Source organism: Oncorhynchus mykiss, chromosome 28, assembly GCF_013265735.2.
Source record: "Oncorhynchus mykiss isolate Arlee chromosome 28, USDA_OmykA_1.1, whole genome shotgun sequence".
Taxonomy (NCBI): domain Eukaryota; kingdom Metazoa; phylum Chordata; class Actinopteri; order Salmoniformes; family Salmonidae; genus Oncorhynchus; species Oncorhynchus mykiss.
The window spans coordinates 26,097,732-26,117,686 of record NC_048592.1 but is presented as its reverse complement, the minus strand read 5'-3'; the positions used below and the strand labels follow the sequence as shown (position 1 = coordinate 26,117,686).

At 43.0% G+C, this 19,955-nt stretch overlaps 1 protein-coding gene across 2 annotated transcripts; it reads right to left on the bottom strand.

Annotated features, from left to right (window-relative positions):
* Positions 1–587: 587 nt before the first annotated feature.
* On the bottom strand, positions 588–18,230 carry LOC110508792 (protein FAM227A). 2 transcript variants are annotated; one of them, XM_036966891.1, is made up of 16 exons: positions 18,129–18,230; positions 11,365–11,542; positions 11,006–11,073; positions 10,653–10,713; positions 10,394–10,494; positions 9,798–9,941; positions 8,475–8,573; positions 8,247–8,351; positions 6,301–6,430; positions 5,653–5,873; positions 5,120–5,213; positions 4,814–4,896; positions 4,450–4,607; positions 2,660–2,812; positions 1,000–1,072; positions 588–775 (listed from the first exon to the last, which is right to left on the bottom strand). In XM_036966891.1, exons 2-16 carry the CDS (start codon positions 11,483–11,485, stop codon positions 680–682), a joined length of 1,707 nt encoding a protein of 568 aa, XP_036822786.1. In that variant the 5' UTR covers positions 11,486–11,542; positions 18,129–18,230; the 3' UTR covers positions 588–679. The 2 variants fall into 2 exon arrangements, with proteins under 2 accessions (XP_036822786.1, XP_036822787.1); XM_036966892.1 differs by having other exon boundaries at positions 18,125–18,203.
* Between the last annotated feature and the right edge of the window lie 1,725 nt (positions 18,231–19,955).

Sequence of the window (19,955 nt, the reverse complement as noted above, 5' to 3'; positions counted from 1 at the left end):
TATTTTACGATAACATGTTTATAGATCACATTCAGGGAATTCCAATGGCCGGCTGTCTGTCATTTGGTCTGTCAGTCTCTCTCTCTTTCTAGATTACACAGGCCAGATCACGCTGTTAGCTAAGTGTTGTTGATCCAGCCCCCTGTTTGAGCTGGCATCAGAGGAAAGCAACGTAGTTTGTTTTCTTTATCAGAAATGTATATTTTATTCAGTAATTCATGTTGTTGTCCTGTTTCTTACCATGAGTCATCAATTGATCACCCAGCAATCAATCTACTGAGCTGTCTGTGTTCTCGTTTCCAAAAGCAATGCTGGTGACCTTGAGGGGTATCGTCTGGGAGGTCAATTAAATATCGTCTATCATCAAGCCAAGATCTCTGTCCAAAACCCCAACCTATCCATATTCTATCTTATGTTTTACACTCTTTCAGTCTTTCTTTTTAATGATTACTCAGAGTCAACACCATTCAGACACAGGTATTTGTAGCCATGTATATACCGCCACATTGTGCCTGTGGTAGTTCATTACAGCATTCCTGCACAGACAGCGTGTACCCCGAAGAGCCAAATATAATCAAAGCCAATACAGGTGAAGCATGTTTTTTTAATGCATTTCCGATATGAGGGTAGTCAGGGTTCAGGTTCAGGGTTCAGTGGTCAAACCCTGGGGGTTAAGGGGTCAGACTGAGGGGTCAGGGGTGACTTTGTCCAGCCCAGACACAGCCATTTCGAAGGCGTGTATGACCTCAGAGCTGGTCCTGGTGTCCTCTTCATTCTACGATAAGAATGACAGAACTGTCAATAAAGGGGTATACAGCTACTGTACTTGTAGCTACTTTATAGCTTATCTACCTTCATTCTACAGTAGTGAGGGACCTGCCGCCCATTACTGAAATTCATATAGATCAGGTTAAGCCATACTCTTTGTGGCACAACACAACAGTACCACCTTTAATACAACAATAGTGAGGACTCACAGGACAGTCATGTAGAACTTACAATGGTCTCTGGGACCAGTAGCTGGCACAGTCGTTTGATAGTTGTCTTCTGGGACAGGATCTTTTTCTGTTTCCTGATTAAAAGAGAGAGAAAGGAGCGTCACCAATACAGGACAGAATCAAGCATGCTTTTGTTCACTTTATTATCTTTTGAAAAGACAAAAAAAGCAAAGACACATTCGGGCAGAGGGTAACTTGAAAATATTATAAACTGGGTGGTTCGAGCCCTGAATGCTGATTGGCTGACAGCCGTGGTATTTCGGACTGTATGCCACGGGTATGACAAAACATGTATTTTTACTGATCTAATTATGTTGGTAACCAGTTTATAATAGCAATAAGGCACCCTGGGGGGGTTGTGGTAAATGGCCAATATACCATGGCTAAGGGCTGAATCCAGGCACTCTGCATTGTGTTGTGCAAAGAACAGCCATTAGCCGTGGTATACTGGCCATATACCACAGACCCCTGTGCCTTATTGCTTAATTAACATAAAACACTTATTTTCACAGGGGAGAAAAAATGCATTTGTATGGGCCAGGGAACATTGGTTGTGTGAGAGTAGGCCTAGAATCAGACAGTGAGAGCAGAGTAGGCTATCATTACCCCAAATAGGTGACAAGTATTAATAGGCCAACATAGACAGATCCAAAGCAGACATTACATGGAGCATCATTTATTTCCAACACCACCTGTAGCTCGCTCTGCAGGTCTAGGCTAAGCTACATCAACATGGTATCTCTCTGTATGGTTATTCAAATGATCAACCTGAGCCTACAGGAGGACAACACCTTGTATGGCTGAGGCAGCAGTGGGCATGTCTGCGTGCCAGGTTGTTCCCTGTTCCCTACATAGTGCACTACTTTTGACCAGAGTGGTTCACTATCTAGTGGGTAGGGTGCCATTTGGGATGCATTTTATGCATTATTTTAAATATATATTTTCAACATTGTTTTTGTATTGACAAGGAGGGACACAATTATGCTAATTGTACTAACATAAAACTGGATATGTTACACAGGGCATTATGGGTATTGTAGTATATAATGCTACAGTTATCAATCAGAAGACCTTGTCAGGTCTCAATAGAAGAGATACACTGAGTATACCAAACATTAAGAACCCCTTCCTAATATTGTGTTGGGGCATAGACTCTACAAGGTGTCGAAAGATGTCCACAGGGATGCTGGCCCATGTTGACTCCAATGCTTCCCACAGTTGTGTCAAGTTGGCTGGAAGTCCATTGGGTGGTGGACAATTCTTGATACACACGGGAAACTGTTGAGTCTAAAAACCCAGCAGCATTGCAGTTCTAGACACAAACTGTTGCGCCTGGTACCTACTAATATACCCATTTCAAAGGCGCTTCCATCTTTTGTCTTGCTCTTTCACCCTATGACTGGCACACGTCTCAATTCTGTCAAGGCTTAGAAATCATTGTTTAACATCTCTTCTCCCCTTCATCTACACTGATTGGTGGATTTAACAAGTGACATCAATAAGCGATCATAGCTTTCACCTGTATTCACCTGGTCAGTCTGTCATGGAAAGAGCAGGTGTTCATTTTTTGTACACTCAGTGTGTCTCTTACAGTGTGTGTCTTACTACAGTAAGATATACACTTTAGTGTTGAGCTGTGGTGTTGGGAATGTTAACTGTACCTGAAGGTTTCATAGCGCTCGTCCAGCTTCCTCTGGTTGAGAACATAGAGGTCCTTGGAGTACTGGCCCCACATGGTCCTGAGGTCCCTGCGGTGGGCCACAGAACGCTCCTGGGCCTTACTCAGAATGTCCCTGTACGTCACTGATCCAGCCGTAACATCACCAAGGGGTCAAGGAAGGAACACTGGCTGTGATGTCATGTACAGCGCCATCAGAAAGTATTCACACCCCTTGACTTTTTCAGCATTTTGTTGTGTTACAGCCTGAATTTAAAATGGAATAAATGTAGATTTTTGTCGATCCGTATTTAACTCTTGTGGCAAGTCTAAATGAGTTAGAGAGTAAAAAATAATTAACAAGTCACATAATAAGTTGCAATAATACAGTTTAACATGATTTTTGAATGACTACCTCATCTCTGTACCCCACACCAAATTATCTGTAAGGTCCCTCAGTAGAGCAGTGAAGTTCTAACACATTCAACCACAAAGACCCGGGAGGTTTTCCAATGGCTCACAAAGAAAGGCACCTATTGGGTGATGGGTAAAAAAAATGCAGACATTGAACATCCCTTTGAGCATGGTGAAGTTATTAAATACACTTTGGATGGTGTATCAATACACCCAGTCACTTCAAAGATTCAGGTGTCCTTTCTAACTGAGGAAGGAAACCACTCAGGGATTTTACCAATGGTGAATTAAAAACAGTTACAGAGTTTAATGACTGTGATAGGAGAAAACTGAGGATGGATCAACATTGTAGTTACTCCACAATACTAACCTAATTGAACAGAGTGAAAAGGAAGCCTGTACAGAATAACAAATATTCCAAAACATGCATCTTGTTTGCAAGAAGGCACTAAAGTAATACTGCAGAAAATGTGGCAAAGCAATTGACTTTTTGTCCTGAAAACAAAGTGTTATGTTTTTGTGGCAAATCCAATACAACACATTACTGAGTACTAATCTCCATATTTTCAATCAGTGGTGGCTGCACCATGTTATGGTCATGCTTGTAATTGTTAAGGACTGGGGAGGTTTTCAGGATAAAAAAGATATGGAATGGAGCTAAGCACAGGCAAAAGGTTAGAGGAAAACCTGGTTCAGTCTGCTTTCCATCAGACACTGGGAGATGAACTCACCTTTCAGCAGGAAAATAACCTAATACACAATGGCAAATCTACACTGGAGCTGCTTACCAAGAATGTTCCTGAGTGGCCAAGATACAGTTTAGACTTAAATCTACTTGAACATCTATGGCAAATAGCTGAAAATGGTTGTCTAGCAATGATCAACAACCAATTTAAAAGAGCTTGCATCATTTTTAAAAGAATAATGGGCAAATCCAGGTGTGGAAAGCTCTTAGAAAGACTGGTGCCAAAGGTGTTTTTACTAAGTATTGACCCAAGGGTGTGAATACTTATATAAATGAGATCTTTCTGTCTTTAATTTTCAATAAATCTGCAAACATTTCTAAAAACATGTTCTCACTTTGTCATTATGGGGCATTGTGTGTAGATGGGTGAGAAAAAATATATTGAATCCATTTTGAATTCAGGCTGTAATACAACACATGTGGAATAAGTCAAGGGCATGAATACTTTCTGAAGGCCCTGTATGTGGATGCAGGCGGCAGAATGGCTAATACAGGAGCACTTTCTAACTTTATCAACAGAATGATCTGTGGGGTACATGTTTGGCGCCGGGACACACACATACACATTTACACACACACCCACATAGGTACAGTACACACGCACACACACGCCATTATTATCATTGTGAGGATATGGAGGCAGCTTGCTGATCTCGGTCCGGACCACCAGTACGTCCTGTCCCACCTTGGGGTCCATGTGGAGAACACGCATGTAGTACTGCACCAGAGGACTGTTGCCATACACGTTAAACACACTGCGCTTAAACGCCATGTCCGGGTAGGCTACTTGGGACTGTGGGCGAGGGGGAGAAACAGTGGGAATGAGAGAGGGATATGAAGGAGAGTGGATGAGAGAAAAAGAGAAAGGTGTGTGTTTGTTTGAGAGCGAGAGAGAGTGAAACAAAGAAAAGATCAGGGGTAAATAAAACAATGTCTGCAGGGAGAGTAAGACAGACAGAATGAGTGTGACAGCTGGACTGTGTGAAGTGCCAGTCTGACCTCTCTGGCATGTGTCTGGTTGGCCTGTCCAGTCAGGGCTTTCAGGTCTGACCCTGTGATGTTCGCTGAGCCCACGGTCTTCTCTGGAACAACCAGAACATCACACACAGCCAACAACAGAGAGACAGGGGAGACAAGAAGAGCACACAAAGTGCAAGTTGGCATTGAGTTCTGGTGAAGTCAATATCACTACCAAAGACCTATGCCATGAATCTCGAATTTGAATCAAGTCCATGCAGAGAAACCACTAAACACAGACTACATTTAGACTACTTATGCTTACCAAATTGAGACATAGAGGTTTACCTTCCGAGCCTGACGTAGTGCTGGTTGTGTTAACTGTGCTTTTAGATGGCTGGCTCTCCAGAGTGGTGTGACTACTACTGGTCAGCAATGAGCTCTGAGACACACACAGAAGGACATAGGGTCTGATCAATTGGTGTCCCACTGGGCAGAGACGTCATTTAAATGTCTAGTTTTGATTTCCATTTGGTTGAGTTGTCCACTAACATGAATTGAATGTCACCATGTCATTGGATTTAGGTTAAATGTTCCCTTACGTTGAAGACTTTTTGCAAATCCAATCCGTTTTCCACGTTGATTCAATGTCATTCAATTTTGTTGTTGAAATTACGTGGAAACAACTTTGATTCAACCTGCTTTCACCCAGTGGGGTGTTTGTGTGTGTGTGATTGAGTGTGTGTGTGTGTGTGTGTGTGTGTGTGTGTGTGTGTGTGTGTGTGTGTGTGTGTGTGTGTGTGTGTGTGTGTGTGTGTGTGCTCATTTTAAGTGTGCGTGCTCACATGCCTGCGTGAGTTTGACAAAATGAAAAGACTGACCGGTTTGTTCTTCAGTAGAGTGGTGGCACTGCTGGTCAATTTACTATGAAAGGGCTCATCAACATAGGCACTGGAGAACATACTGTCTAGGAGAGACAGACATGAGTCACTCTCTTTCTCATTCCTCTTGTTCCCAGAAACAAACTGAACATGAGTGGCCTCCTCTGGCTCCAGAGCCTCAAAATCCCACTTTTTAAAAACATCAGGGGCAGGACAGATACCTGAGAGAGAGAGAGACAGACAGACAGACAGATAGACAGATAGACAGAGACGGAGAGAGAGACAGACAGACAGAGCGGGAGAGAGACAGACAGACAGAGCGGGAGAGAGAGAGACAGACAGACAGACAGACAGACAGACAGACAGACAGACAAACAGACAGAGCGGGAGAGAGACAGACAGACAGACAGACAGAGCGGGAGAGAGACAGACAGACAGAGCGGGAGAGAGACAGAGCGGGAGAGAGAGAGAGGGGTAAACAGTGTCAGCTGGGAGGGTAGATAGGTAGAATTAATATGAAAGACTGAAAGAATCTACAGATACCTGAGTGGGAATAGAGTACTAAATGACAGAGAGAGAGAGAGTTAATTGACTATTGTGTGATTTACTTGTGCATGCATGTTTCTCAGTGAGTGTGTGCAGTGTCACCTCCTGTCCACTGGTAGGCAGTAAAGCACAGTGGGATGAGGAAGGTGTCACTGCGGAGGGTTCTGCAGGACTGAGGGAAACAACAGCAGAAGCAGCAGTACAGGGTCTGGGCCAGAGTACTGGGGAACTCCTATAGACGAAAGAGATTAGGAAATAGTTTTGATTATACTCAGTGTGAGATAAATGTAAAAGCTATACAGTTGAAGTCAGAAGTTTACATAAACTTAGGTTGGAGTCATTAAAACTAGTTTTTCAACCACTCCACAAATGTCTTGTTAACAAACTATAGTTTTGGCAAGTCGGTTAGGACATCTACTTTGTGCATAACACAAGTCATTTTTCCAACAATTGTTTACAGACAGATTATTTCACTTATAGTTCACTGTATCACAATTCCAGTGGGTCAGAAGTTTACATACACTAAGTTGACTGTGCCTTTAAACAGCTTGGACAATTCCAGAAAATTATGTCATGGTTTTGGAAGCCTCTGATAGGCTAATTGACATCAATTGAGTCAATTGGAGGTGCACTTGTGGATGTATTTCAAGGACTACTTTCAAACTCAGTGCCTCTTTGCTTGATATCATGGGAAAATCAAAAGAAATCATCCAAGACTTCAGAAAAAATGTTGTAGACCTCGACAAGTCTGGTTCATACTTGGGTGCAATTTCCAAACTCCTGTTAGTACCACGTTCATCTGTACAAACAATAGCATGCAAGTATAAACACCATGGGACCAAGCAGCTATCATATCGCTCAGGAAGGAGATGCGTTCTGTCTCCTAGAGATGAATATACTTTGGTACGAAAAGTACAAATCAATCCCAGAACAACAGCAAAAGACCTTGTGAAGATGCTGGAGGAAACAGATACAAAAGTATCTATATCCACAGTAAAACGAGTATGTTATATCGACATAACCTGAAAGGCCTCTCAGTAAGGAAGAAGCCACTGCTCCAAAACCGCCATAAAAAAGCCGGACTACGGTTTGCAACTGCGCATGGGGACAAAGATCGTACTTTTTGGAGAAATGTCCTCTGGTCTGATGAAACAAAAATAGAACTGTTTGGCCATAATGACCATTGTTATGTTTGGAGGAAAAAGGGGCATGCTTGCAAGCCGAAGAACACCATCCCAACCGTGAAGCACGGGGGTGGCAGCATCGTGTTGTGGGGGTGCTTTGCTGCAGGAGGGACTGGTGCACTTCACAAAATAGATGGCTTCATGAGGTAGGAAAATTATGTGGAAATATTGAAGCAACATCTCAAGACATCAGTTAGGAAGTTAAAGCTTGGTCGCAAAGGGGTTCTTCCAAATGGACAATGACCCCACGCATACTTCCAAAGTTGTGGCAAAATGGCTTAAGGACAACAAAGTCAAGGTATTGGAATGGTCATCACAAAGCCCTGAGCTCAATCCTATAGAAAATGTGTGGGCAGAACTGAAAAAGCGAGTGCCAGCAAGGAGGCCTACAAACCTGACTCAGTTACACCAGCTCTGTCAGGAGGAATGGGCCAGGAATGGGCCAAAATTCACCCAACTTATTGTGGGAAGCTTGTGGAAGGCTACCTGAAACGTTTGACCAAAAAATGTAAAGGCAATGCTACCAAAAACTAATTGAGTGTATGCAAACTTCTGACCCACTGTGAATGTGATGAAAGAAATAAAAGCTGAAATATATCCTTCTCTCTAATATAATTCTGACATTTCACATTCTTAAAATAAAGTGGTGATCCTAACTGACCTAAGACATGGAATTTTTACTAGGATTAAATCTCATGAATTGTGAAAAGCTGAGTTCAAATGTATTTGGCTAAGGTGTATGTAAACTTCTGACTTCAACTGTACGTTTTATCTGTGAGTGCTCAGTTGAATCTTATAATATCGTATGTTATGTGCATGATCAATCTATCAACCTGTACGGGAGTAGAGAAAAATAGGCATTACCCTGAGAAACCACTTGCCACTGCGTGATGTTAGACTCTGGGTCAGGATTCGGATGTAATTCTCTGCAATTCGTGCAAAGAGGCTGTCCTGTATGCGTGCGTCTGGCTGGAGAGAAGAAACATGGCAGCCATTAATGTAACACCACCTGTGGTTTAAGTCTGTTGACAACTGCACTGCACTAGAGAATAAAAACACATGTGCATAAATGTGACTTTCTGTCAATCTCACCTGGAAGTGCTGTAGAAACAGCCACCAGAAGGAGTCCATGACAAAGTCCTCCATCATAGAAGAAGATAGGATGCTTTGGAACACTGCCTTGTACCTGGGCTACAGGACAGGATGGAGATGGAATGTTTCAAACATTAGTCAGATAATTATAATAGTTTGCTGATTATGTTTGAAATCATATTTGAAGTTCATGTTTATGAGCCATACTCTGTTTCCTTAGCCTGGTCCCAGATCTGTTTAACTACACATTTGGCATGACAAAAACCATAGTAGTTAGTTACAAAGACCAAACCGATCTGGAACCAGGCCAATGTTTCCTTTCTTCAATGTGACTAATGGAGAAAAAAACTGATCCCCCTACCAAATGAAGAAGCCTACAGCATATGCCTTGTAGTCCAGCGGATAAGAACCAAATATACCCGAGAAGTAGCAAACTTGTTACACTAATACTAGAAACATTTTATACATGAGTGGCCTCCTCTGGCTCCAGAGCCTCAAAAGCCCACTTCTTAAAAACATCACCGTAAGGAACATTTTAAAGATTGGAGGCAGTCTGGGAAGCATGTCAGTCAACCAGAGCGGCCATTTTAATAAAATGGCTGCCATTCGGATTTCCTGTTAGAAGAAAATAGGGTAAAATCATTCCAAACAATATCAGAATGACTTTGTAATGTTATCTATCCACTAAATAAATCCCACAGATAATATAGACAATAATCATAATGTACTCTTAAGACCTTAATAGTGGTCATATTGAGGTCATTGTGACCATAGTCTAGCGGCTACATGAGGAAATTGAGGATTATGTGATAGAGACCAAATTTCACACACAGCTAGGGCATGTCTAAATAGGTATTTGTGGCTATACTGTCATAACAGATTGTCCATTACCCATCCTGGCAGTCAGTTCCAGTATGGCCGCTAAAAAATTGGTTAAGAAACCCAATGGAAACATTCCAAGTAGGCTTGTCTGTAGCTTGTTACATCTGCTCTGAAATGCATTTACACTATTAAGGTCTTAAGAGTACATTATGAGTATTGTCTATATTATCTGTGGGATTTATTTAGTGGATAGATAACATTACAAAGTCATTCTGATATTGTTTGGAACAATTTTACCCTATTTTCTTCTAACAGGAAATCCGAATGGCAGCCATTTTATTAAAATGGCCGCTCTGGTTGACTGACAGGCTTCCCAGACTGCCTCCAATCTATAAAATGTCCCCTTAAGGTATCTAGTGTTGGTGTACCAAGGTTGATACTTGTATCATAACATGGAACAATTATTTCACCTATCCGCTGGACTACAGTGCTGTTTAGTACCTTGTCGGTGAGGTGTGGCTGTGCCCTCACTACGTGTGTAATGATGGTAGAAAAGGTGTTGCTGTGTGGCAGGGGCATGGGCATGTCGTCTCTGAACCCTGGGTACTGATACAGCTCCACCAGCTTGGGCATGCCCACCTCACGCTGAGGGTAAGAGAGAGAAAGCAGATTAAACCATCTCAGCGGGAAAGGAATGTGATTTCCCATGGCATCTTCTTCTGCCTGCTGGGATAACACACATCGCTATTTGAACACACACAAATGACCAACATAAAATCCCATTTGAATTCTCAGTTTAAACTTGGTATGCAGCATTGTCTCTTAATTCAATCAGGAACAAGTCTGTTGAATATGTAATTTACACATGAGTTGAATGGGTCAGAAGAACCTATTCCAGTAATTACATTATGTATACAGGATAACAATGTGACCAACCAGCTTCAGTGTTCTCAACGAGGACAGCTCTCACTGATTATGGATGATTATTGATCAAAATGACCATTGACATAATAGGCAGATCACACTTGGGTTACCCAGGCGATACGTCACTCCTCCTCAACACCATCCTCCTCCCTCCGTCAAGTGTGAGCCCTGACCTTTTCAGCTGGCATGTTGTGCCGGCGATTCTGCAGCGACGTGGACGAGTCCTGCTGGGACGACAGTCGCGTGAACTTTGACCCCGCCTTGTCTTGTCTGTCTGGAGGGAGGAGAGATATCACATGATTACTTAACCCTGTATCAAACCATTAGACCATTGCTAAAATTCTGTTTCCCTTTTCCTATTCTTTGAAACTATAAGAAGACATAAGCATTGTTTGAAATGTCAAGAACCCATAAGAAACCATGTGACCATACCTTTGCCCTCTGCGATAGCAGCTAGGTGAGTATGTAGCGTCTGTCCGCAGTCATAACCCATCTGAAAAACACAGCTTCCACGTCATGATACAAAAACTATACTATGAGGTGTGTGTGTGTGTGTGCGAGTGTGTGTGCGAGTGTGTGTGCATGTGTGTGTGTGTGTGAGTGTGTGTGCGAGTGTGTGTGCATGTGTGTGTGTGTGTGTGTGTGTGTGTGTATGTGTGTGCTCGCGTGTGTGTGTGTGTGTGTGCGTGCGTGCATGCGCGTGCGTGCGTGTGTGTGTGCGTGCGTGCGTGTGTGCGTGTGTGTGCGCGTGTGTGCGTGTGTGTGTGTGTGTGCCCTACACTCACAGAGCTGAAGAGGGGAGGCAAACAGGCAATCCTTGCACTGAGGGACCCTATTGAACCCACCAGACAAGCTGTCACACCCCCATAAAGGACAAACACAAATTCACACTCTATTATTTCAATATTTATCAGTCATATCATAACATAACAATGAGGTAATTGGAGAGAAGTGTGTGGGACAGTGAGGGACACTAAATGTACATCACCACGATTGTGTAAACTATTTCACTTAGGCCTACTGAATGGGGACACTGCATGTTTTCAATAGGCTAGGCTATTGCCTCCCTAACATTAGCTGAGTTTAGTCCACGATACGATACAGGGATCTAAACTAGAGCTCCCCGGACATGTGAAGAGGATACAGGCTGGAGTGCGTGAGGCCTCTTGTAGGCTCTCCTTCTTGCTTCGCACAGTGACAGGGTTCTCGCTCACGTCCTCCTGGTACACCACGATGGGTGCGCACTGCTCACTGATGTCCGCCATTGTTGACCTCTGCCACTACCGCAACTGCCGACTCAGCAACAAACCTAGAGAGACGGGCTGGTGCATAGCGGCATTTTAAGTTGTCAATCAATTCCAAAGCCAATCAAACACTCTCTATAAGCCTATGTCAACACAGGACGAAAAACAGCATGACATTGACATTTCTTACATTTTGATCACAGCAAAAGGAAGGTAACATTGCCACTACCTTGCTCTCCAAACAACGAGCATGAATTGAGGAGCAAACTGAACCAGACAAGAAGGAAATACATTGGAGGCCAGTGGGAATTAATAAAAGCGCTTCTTTATTGATAAAACCAGCGCATTTTGGCCTTTCATCCTTCAGCCTTCATTGGAAGGTGTATTTTATTTCAAATGACCTCCTACAGCTTCCAATAGGTCATTCTATGTCTATAAACAACGGGTCAGATTTTTGCAACACAATCACATTGTTTTTTTTGTATTTCCATAGTGATTGAACCCATATGAGGCCATTTTGATATTAGTATTTTATGCATAAACCAATGGAGGTCACATTTGTTATGGGTGTAAGATTGATGCTATCTGTTGGTAACTGTTCATTACTGCAACACCAGGGTCCTACCAGTGTACTGCATATACCCTTGCAATGTGCTGCACAACTGGTTACTTGCATCAGTGACACTGTCTCGTCATTTAACATCCAAACATGACCACCGCAAATCAGAGCAAACTGTTTGGGTTTACATAAAATTCAACTGAGTAAAATATTGCTGGATTTCACCTTAACTACAGTGAGTTTGCTAGTTAGCAATTAGCTTCAGTGTTGTTAACATCAGATAGACATGGCTGCTAACATTCCCCTCCCGCCATTATGAAGCTCAGCGGAGATTGGAGCACGAACTGGGATACGTCCAGAAGAGAATGGGAGGACTATGCACCAGCTACTGGACTTCTGGAAAAGGATGATGATGCAGTGTCTGCCACTTTGAGGACTATAATGGCCGCTGAATGCTGACATCTACACAACCACAACCTGAACCTAACAGCAGCTCAGCAAAGTAACGCAACAGCTATTCTTGATGCTCTTGAACACAACTTTAAACCAGCAAAGAATGTTATTTACGAGTGTTATGTTTTTGGCTGTTGTAAACAGGAGGATGGGGAGTCAATTTACAGCTTTGTCACCAGGCTAAGGGAAAAGGCAGCTAGCTACATGTGAATATGGTGCTTTAAGAGACAAACTGATCAGCGATAAGAGTGCTCGGCATAGCTGATGAAGGCACATGCAGACTTTTGCAAAGAGCACGGGACCTGACACTGGTCTTGACCTGTCCTGCCACAGCTCTCTGAGGTATCTGGTCAACTAAGGAGGAGTCTTCGAAAGTCAAGTTAACAAACAGATCACCGACCATTTCAAATCCCACCGTACTTTCTCCGCAATGCAATCTGGTTTCCGAGCTGGTAATTGGTGCACCTCAGCCACGCTCAAGGTCAGAAACGATATCATAACCGCCATCGATAAGAGACAATACTGTGCAGCTGTATTCATCGACGTGGCCAAGGCTTTCGACTCTGTCAATCACCACATTCTTATCGGCCTTGGTTTCTCAATTGATTGCCTCACCTGGTTCACCAACTACTTCTCAGACAGAGATCAGTGTGTCAAATCGGAGGGCCTGTTGTCCGGACCTCTGGCAGTCTCTATGGGGGTGCCACAGGGTTCAACCCTCGGGCTGACTCTCTTCTCTGTATACATCAATGATGTCGCTCTTGCTGCTGGTGATTCTCTGATCCACCTCTACGCAGATGACACCATTCTGTATACTTCTGGCCCTTCTTTGGACACTGTGTTACCTAACCTCCAGACGAGCTTCAATGCCATACAACTCTCCTTCCGTGGCCTCCAACTGCTCTTAAATGCAAGTAAAACTAAATGCATGCTCTTCAAATGATCGCTGCCCACACCTGCCCGCATCACTAATCTGGACGGTTCTGACTTATGTGGACAACTACAAATACCTAGGTGTCTGGTTAGACTGTAAACTCTCCTTCCAGACTCACATTAAGCATATCCAATCCAATTAAATCTAGAATCGGTTTTCTATTTCGCAACAAAGCCTCCTTCACTCATGCTGCCAAACATACACTAGTAAAACTGAATATCCTACCGATCCTTGACTTTGGCGATGCCATTTACAAAATAGCCTCCAACTCTCTACTCAGCAAATTGGATGCAGTCTATCACAGTGCCATCCGTTTTGTCACCAAAGCCCCATATACTACCCACCACTGCGACCTGTATGCTCTCGTTGGCTGGCCCTCGCTTCATATTCGTCGCCAAACCCACTGGCTACAGGTCATCTACAAGTCTTCGCTAGGTAAAGCACCGCCTTATCTCAGATCACTGGTCACCATAGCAGCACCCACACATAGCATGCGCTCCAGCAGGTATATTTCACTGGTCATCCACAAAGCCAATTCCTCCTTTGGCCACATTTCCTTCCAGTTCTCTGCTGCCAATGACTGGAAAGAACTGAAAAAAATCACTGAAGCTGGAGACTCATATCTCATATCTCATATCTATTTTGCTCCTTTGCACCCCAGTATCTCTACTTGCACACTCATCTTCTGCACATCTATCACTCCAGTGTTTAATTGCTATATTGTAATTATTTCGCCACTATGGCATATTTATTGCCTTACCTCCCTTATCCTACCTCATTTGCACACACTGTATATAGACTTTTTCTATTTTTATTATTGACTGTATGTTTGTTTATTCCTGTAATAGTGCCTGTGTGTAGCTGGTGTAGAGGAGTCAGGCGCAGGACAGCAGGTATTAGTAATAAACGTAATTTACTCAAATATACACAAACACAATAAATCGAGCCCACAATAACGGACCGTATTACAAACAAACAATCACTCACAAACAACCATGGGGGAACAGAGGGTTAAATAACGAACAAGTAATTGGGGGATTGAAACCAGGTGTGTAAGACAAGGACAAAACAAATGGAAAATGAAAAGTGGATCGGCGATGGCTAGAAGGCCGGTGACGTCGACCTCCGAACGCCGCCCGAACAAGGAGAGGGACCGACTTTGGCGGAAGTCATGACAATTCCATGTGTAACTCTGTGTTGTTGTTTGTGTTGCACTGCGTTGCTTTGTCTTGGCCAGGTCGCAATTGTAGATGAGAACTTTTTCTCAACTAGCCTACCTGGATAAAAAAAAAAAAAAAAACATAGCAGACCTACGCTCAGATAGAGGAGTACCTCAGCATTGTGTTTTTATGCCAAGGCTTCCACCACTACCTGTACGGGTGCGACAACATTACAGCAGAGACAGATAACAAGCCCCTTATTGCTATATTCAGCAAGGCTCTCCTGAACGTCCCACAATGACTGCAGAACATGCTACTGACCCTACAAAACTACAACCTCAAGGTGGTGTATAAGCCAGGGCCGGGGATGTACGCGAGTGACACGCTCAGCAGGGCTACTGCATCAGACACACACACACACACGCTCCATGCATGAACAACACGCAGTGTGCAGCTTACAAACAGAGCAAGTGGATGGTGAACTCATCAACCAGGCTGACTACCTCAATGTTACGGACCAGCGCCTTATTCAAATCAGACAGCACACAGACAGGGAAGAGCACCTCCAGACATTGAGGTCTGTGATTCTGATGGGCTGGCCAGACTGCAAGGAAGAAACTGCTCTAGCCATCAGAGAATATTGGCCAGTCAGAGAAGAGCTCATTGTTCAAAATTAGGTGCTATTCAAAGGTCAGAGAGTCGATATCCCCCGGTCCCTGCGCCCTGAGATGCTGGTGTGTGTGCACTGTGTCACATTGGGGGTAAGGCCTGTTACAAACAAGCACGTGACACACTGTATTGGCCAGGAATGCAGAGTGAAATAAAGGACTATGTCAGCATATGCACAATCTGCAATGTACACCCTATTGAGCAACAGAGAGAGACAATGATGTCCCACAAGTTACCGATGCAACCCTGGCAGATAGTAAGTCTAGATCTCTTTCAGCACAGAGGCAAAGACTTCCCTGTTAGCCGATCATTACTCAGCCGAGTCAACGATCAAACGCTCATCTGCCCAGGCAGGTTAATTCCGTGTTGTTCCAGGGTTAAAACAGAAACAACTCAAAGGGTTAAGTTGAGGTATTAATTCTGAGTGGTTAACGTTAGGGCTATGGTTTGGTGAAGGCTTAAAACTAAATAATTAAAAACAATGCGCTGTTTCCATTAAGCATCATCAAGTATTCTTGTGAGTTTGAGCCCAGTGCCTTGTGAGTTTGAGCCCAGTACCGTGCCAACATAAAAAAAAAATGGGGAGCATCGACGATGGCATATATCGACGGCTCTCTCTTGTCACCAGCCTGGGAGAGCAGGCTGGCTAAGCGCTTAAAAGCAGTTCTATACCAGGGGCCCGGACAGGCCTCTGGAGACTCGGGGAGTTGCACCACACTTCTACTCGGTTGAAGTGAATGGATCACTGTACCGTCATAAAAGGGTTCATCTCTTGGTTGCTGAGCAAACACCTACTCAGAACCCCGACAGTCATAGGGGTCGCATGACAAATGACGGACACCCAGCAAGTCAAATGGGGCATGAGGCACTGGGTGAAGAACCAGCGGATCACAGGGCGGCAGCTCCCTCTACCAATCAACACTTAGATGTGTCAGGTGACACGAGTCCTTACGGAAAAGCCCCCAGTCTTGTCATGCTGTGGACAGCTGTCCAAGCCATCTAAGATACTTAGTCTGTAGGTTTCCTCTATGGACTGTTGACAGAGTAAAAAATATATAATAAATAAATAAACAAAGAAGACAAAAAGACAGAATGCACTGAGTATCTTTACTGAAGACTTGACTATCATTTAAAAAAATGGAAAAGTGAAGAGACTGAGACAAATGGACTCAATATCATAATTTGTTGTTAATTTTACATCTGAAAAGCTCAAACATTTCATGTTGGATATTATTACTAGGTTTGTTGTGTTAGTGAATAGGGAAGACGTTATGGGTGTAAGATGGCACGTTGATGCCATCTGTTGGTAAATGTTCATCACTGCAACACCCAGTGTTTTACCAGTGTACTTCATATACCTGGATGTATTGAAATGTGCTGAACAAGACTGGTTACTCGCATCCACGACCGGCCTGCTCATTAGGCGGGACTATGCGGTCTGTCAATTTTTTGACAAGCTGCATTTCCCGCTGTGTTAACAAATTGCAAATAGGCTCAGGATAACTCCTGATGAAGTTGGGTAGCTGATATTCAGAGTTTAAATTGCGAAATTGATTAATAACAGAAACCAGGACAAATAAATCCAATGACACTGCCTGTTTTACAAATGGTGGGACTACCACATGGATCGGCATTTATAAAATTCCATTGCAGGCTGACATGGTAGGCTACACACCAGTAAGCACAAGCTGACGTCTTTATTAGTGTTTTATAAACGGTAGGCTTACCACATAGATGGGCATTCATAACATTTTATTTCAGACAACACTGTAGGCTACACCTCAGTAAGCACATACCAACACCAACGCGTTTTGGATGTTTTTTTAATGCAATCCGCACCAGCCTTGATTTCCACATCCACGGACATTGTTTTTTGGTCCGGCCTGGACCAAATCTGAACCGATCATGTCTAGGTTTGGTTCAGATTTGGCCGGGTCTAGACCAGCCTTGATTTGGCCCAAACATAGACGTGGATAAATTACATATTTTCAACTTTCATTCAGAACCAAAAATGAGCCTGATTTCAACATCCAAGAAATTAAGTATTTTCAACCTTCATTCAGAACCGATAATGATTTCAATATTCTGAAAAAAAAAATGTCAACGTCCTAGAAAATATGAATTTTAAGCATACGGAAAATAAGTATTTTCCCCATTCATTCAGCACCCAAATTGAACCTAACTTCAACGCCTGGAACATTTAAAAAACTATTTTCAACATAATTTTTTACCGAAAAGAACGGAAAGGACCAGCCCTGCTCGGGTCATTTAATGCTGCATTCAAAACAACTGGGAACTAGGAAATCGCGACTTCTGACTTCAGCGTAATCAAGACAACTGGGAACTCTATTTTTTTTAAAGATCATCCACCTCGGCATTCTATATCGGAAACTCTGGCATCTTTCTAGAGCTCCGACTTTCTGACCTGAAGATCACTGAAACCATTATTTGAACTCGTTTTTAAGAGTTCCCAGTTGTCTTGAGAGCAGCATATATGTGGTTAGCTGATAAGTAAAATACCTATCCAGGCGTTGTTAAATCTGGCAGGTGTCAGCAACGCCTTGGCAAAGGAACGCGTCAATAATGTGATTAATTGATATAAAATGCCTATGTCCCCCAAAACCTAAATTTCTGTCTATCTGTATAATAAAATCCAGATAGACTAAAAAAGGGCCAAGATGCGGTTGTGTTTTAGTGCCCTCTAAGAGTTTTGGAATTTCCTCTTCCTTTTTTTTTGTTACCACGCAATGTGCAATTTATTCTATTAATGTTTAATCGACGTATATTTTGGACAGCCAATCTGGGAAGAAAAACGACTGTCTAATCACATGAGGTGCTGAAAGCCGTATATCTCTCAATTGACGAAGTGTTTGATTAGAAGTTACCTACGTCAATTTGCCTGGCTGTACAACCCCTGTCCAGTCGTCCTGTCCCCTCGTACTGAAACTCACGCAGCTCTGTGTGTGGAATTCAACAGCGCGTTACCGAGGAAACCCTGTGACGCCATCCAACAAATATTGCAGACAAAGACAGGCCTATTAGTCTAAATACTCTACTAACATAAAAGCTGTTAGAATTATAAGTGTATGTATGTCCCTTAAGGTCCTTGTGTAATGCGATATTGTACCTCCTAGTCCAATTGTCCATTGCATATTATTCATATATACTCGTGTTCCCACATGTACTTCCTGTATTGATTTGTTCTTAATCATTGTTTTTTTTGTTTTTACTTAACTTAAAAAATAAATAAAAAATAAATAAAAGACAGGCCTACTAGTAACCAGAGCAATGATTGTATATGAACCAGAGCCTTGTATTTCGAGAGTTGGGCCAATGCAGTTTCTACATGCATTTACATGACACTTAAACATTATATTGCGGCCATGTTAGCTCCCCATTAAAATTACATGGGATTTTTTTTTTTAAATACTGTAAAACGGAATGTCTAGACTAAGCATTATGATGTATTTACATGACACTAACTTCAACAATCTATGGTAGTCATGTTAGCTTCCCATTAGCACAATAGATGGGGTAAAGAGTTCAGTAGAACTTGACCAAAACAAAGAAAATACCATGGAAACCCGTGGGGGAAAGATCCCGAGTCTCCTCATTGGCTCCCAGCAAAACTAGCCTACATCTAGGCTATTGTTAATGCACTGAGTGTGCAAAACATTAGGAATTGGTCTTTCCATGACACAGACATAGAATCCAGGTGAAAGCCATGATCCCTTACTGATGTCACCTGTTCAATCCAGTTCAGTCAGTGTAGATCAGGGGTCTCCAACCTTTTCTAACACGAGAGCAATTTTTTTTTAAATGAAACGTTGCAAGCTATATATTTTTTTATATAGCACTCAAATAAAATAAAATATAATTGTATTAGTCAAATGCGCAGAATACAACAGGTGTAGTAGACCTTACAGTGAAGTGCTTACTTACGAGCCCCTAACCAACAGCGCAGCTTAAAAAAAATATGGATAAGAATAAGAGATAAAAGTAAGAAGTAATTAAAGAGCAGCAGTAAAAAATACCAATATATACAAGGGGGTGCCGGTACAGAGTCAATGTGCAGGGACACTGGTTAGTTGAGGTAGTATGTACATGTAGGTAGAGTTATTAAAGTGACTATGCATAGATGACAACAGAGAGTGGCAGTGGTGTGGAGAGGGGAGGGGGGCAATGCAAATAGTCTGTGTAGCCATTTGACTAGATGTTCAGCAGTCTTCTGGCTTGGGGGTAGAAGCTGTTTAGAAGCCTCTTGGACCTAGACTTGGTGCTCCAGTACCACTTGCTGTGTGATAGCAGAGAGAACAGTCTATGACTACGGTGGCTGGAGTCTTTGACAATTTTTAGGGCCTTCCTCTGACACTGCCTGGTATAGAGGTCCTGGATGGCAGGAAGCTTGGCCAAAGTGATGTACTGGGCCGTTCGCACTAGTCTCTGTAGTGCCTTGCGGTCGGATGGCCGAGCAGTTGCCATACCAGGCAGTGATGCTACCAGTCAGGATGCTCTTGATGGTGCAGCTGTCGAACCTCTGAGGACCCATGCCAAATCTTTTCAGTCTCCTGAGGGGGAATAGGTTTTGTTGTGCCCGCTTCACGACTGTCTTGCTGTGCTTGGACCATGTTAGTTTGTTGGTGATTTGGACACAAAGGAACTTGAAGCTCTCAACCTACTCCACTGCAGCCCCGTCGATGAGAATGGGGCGTGCTC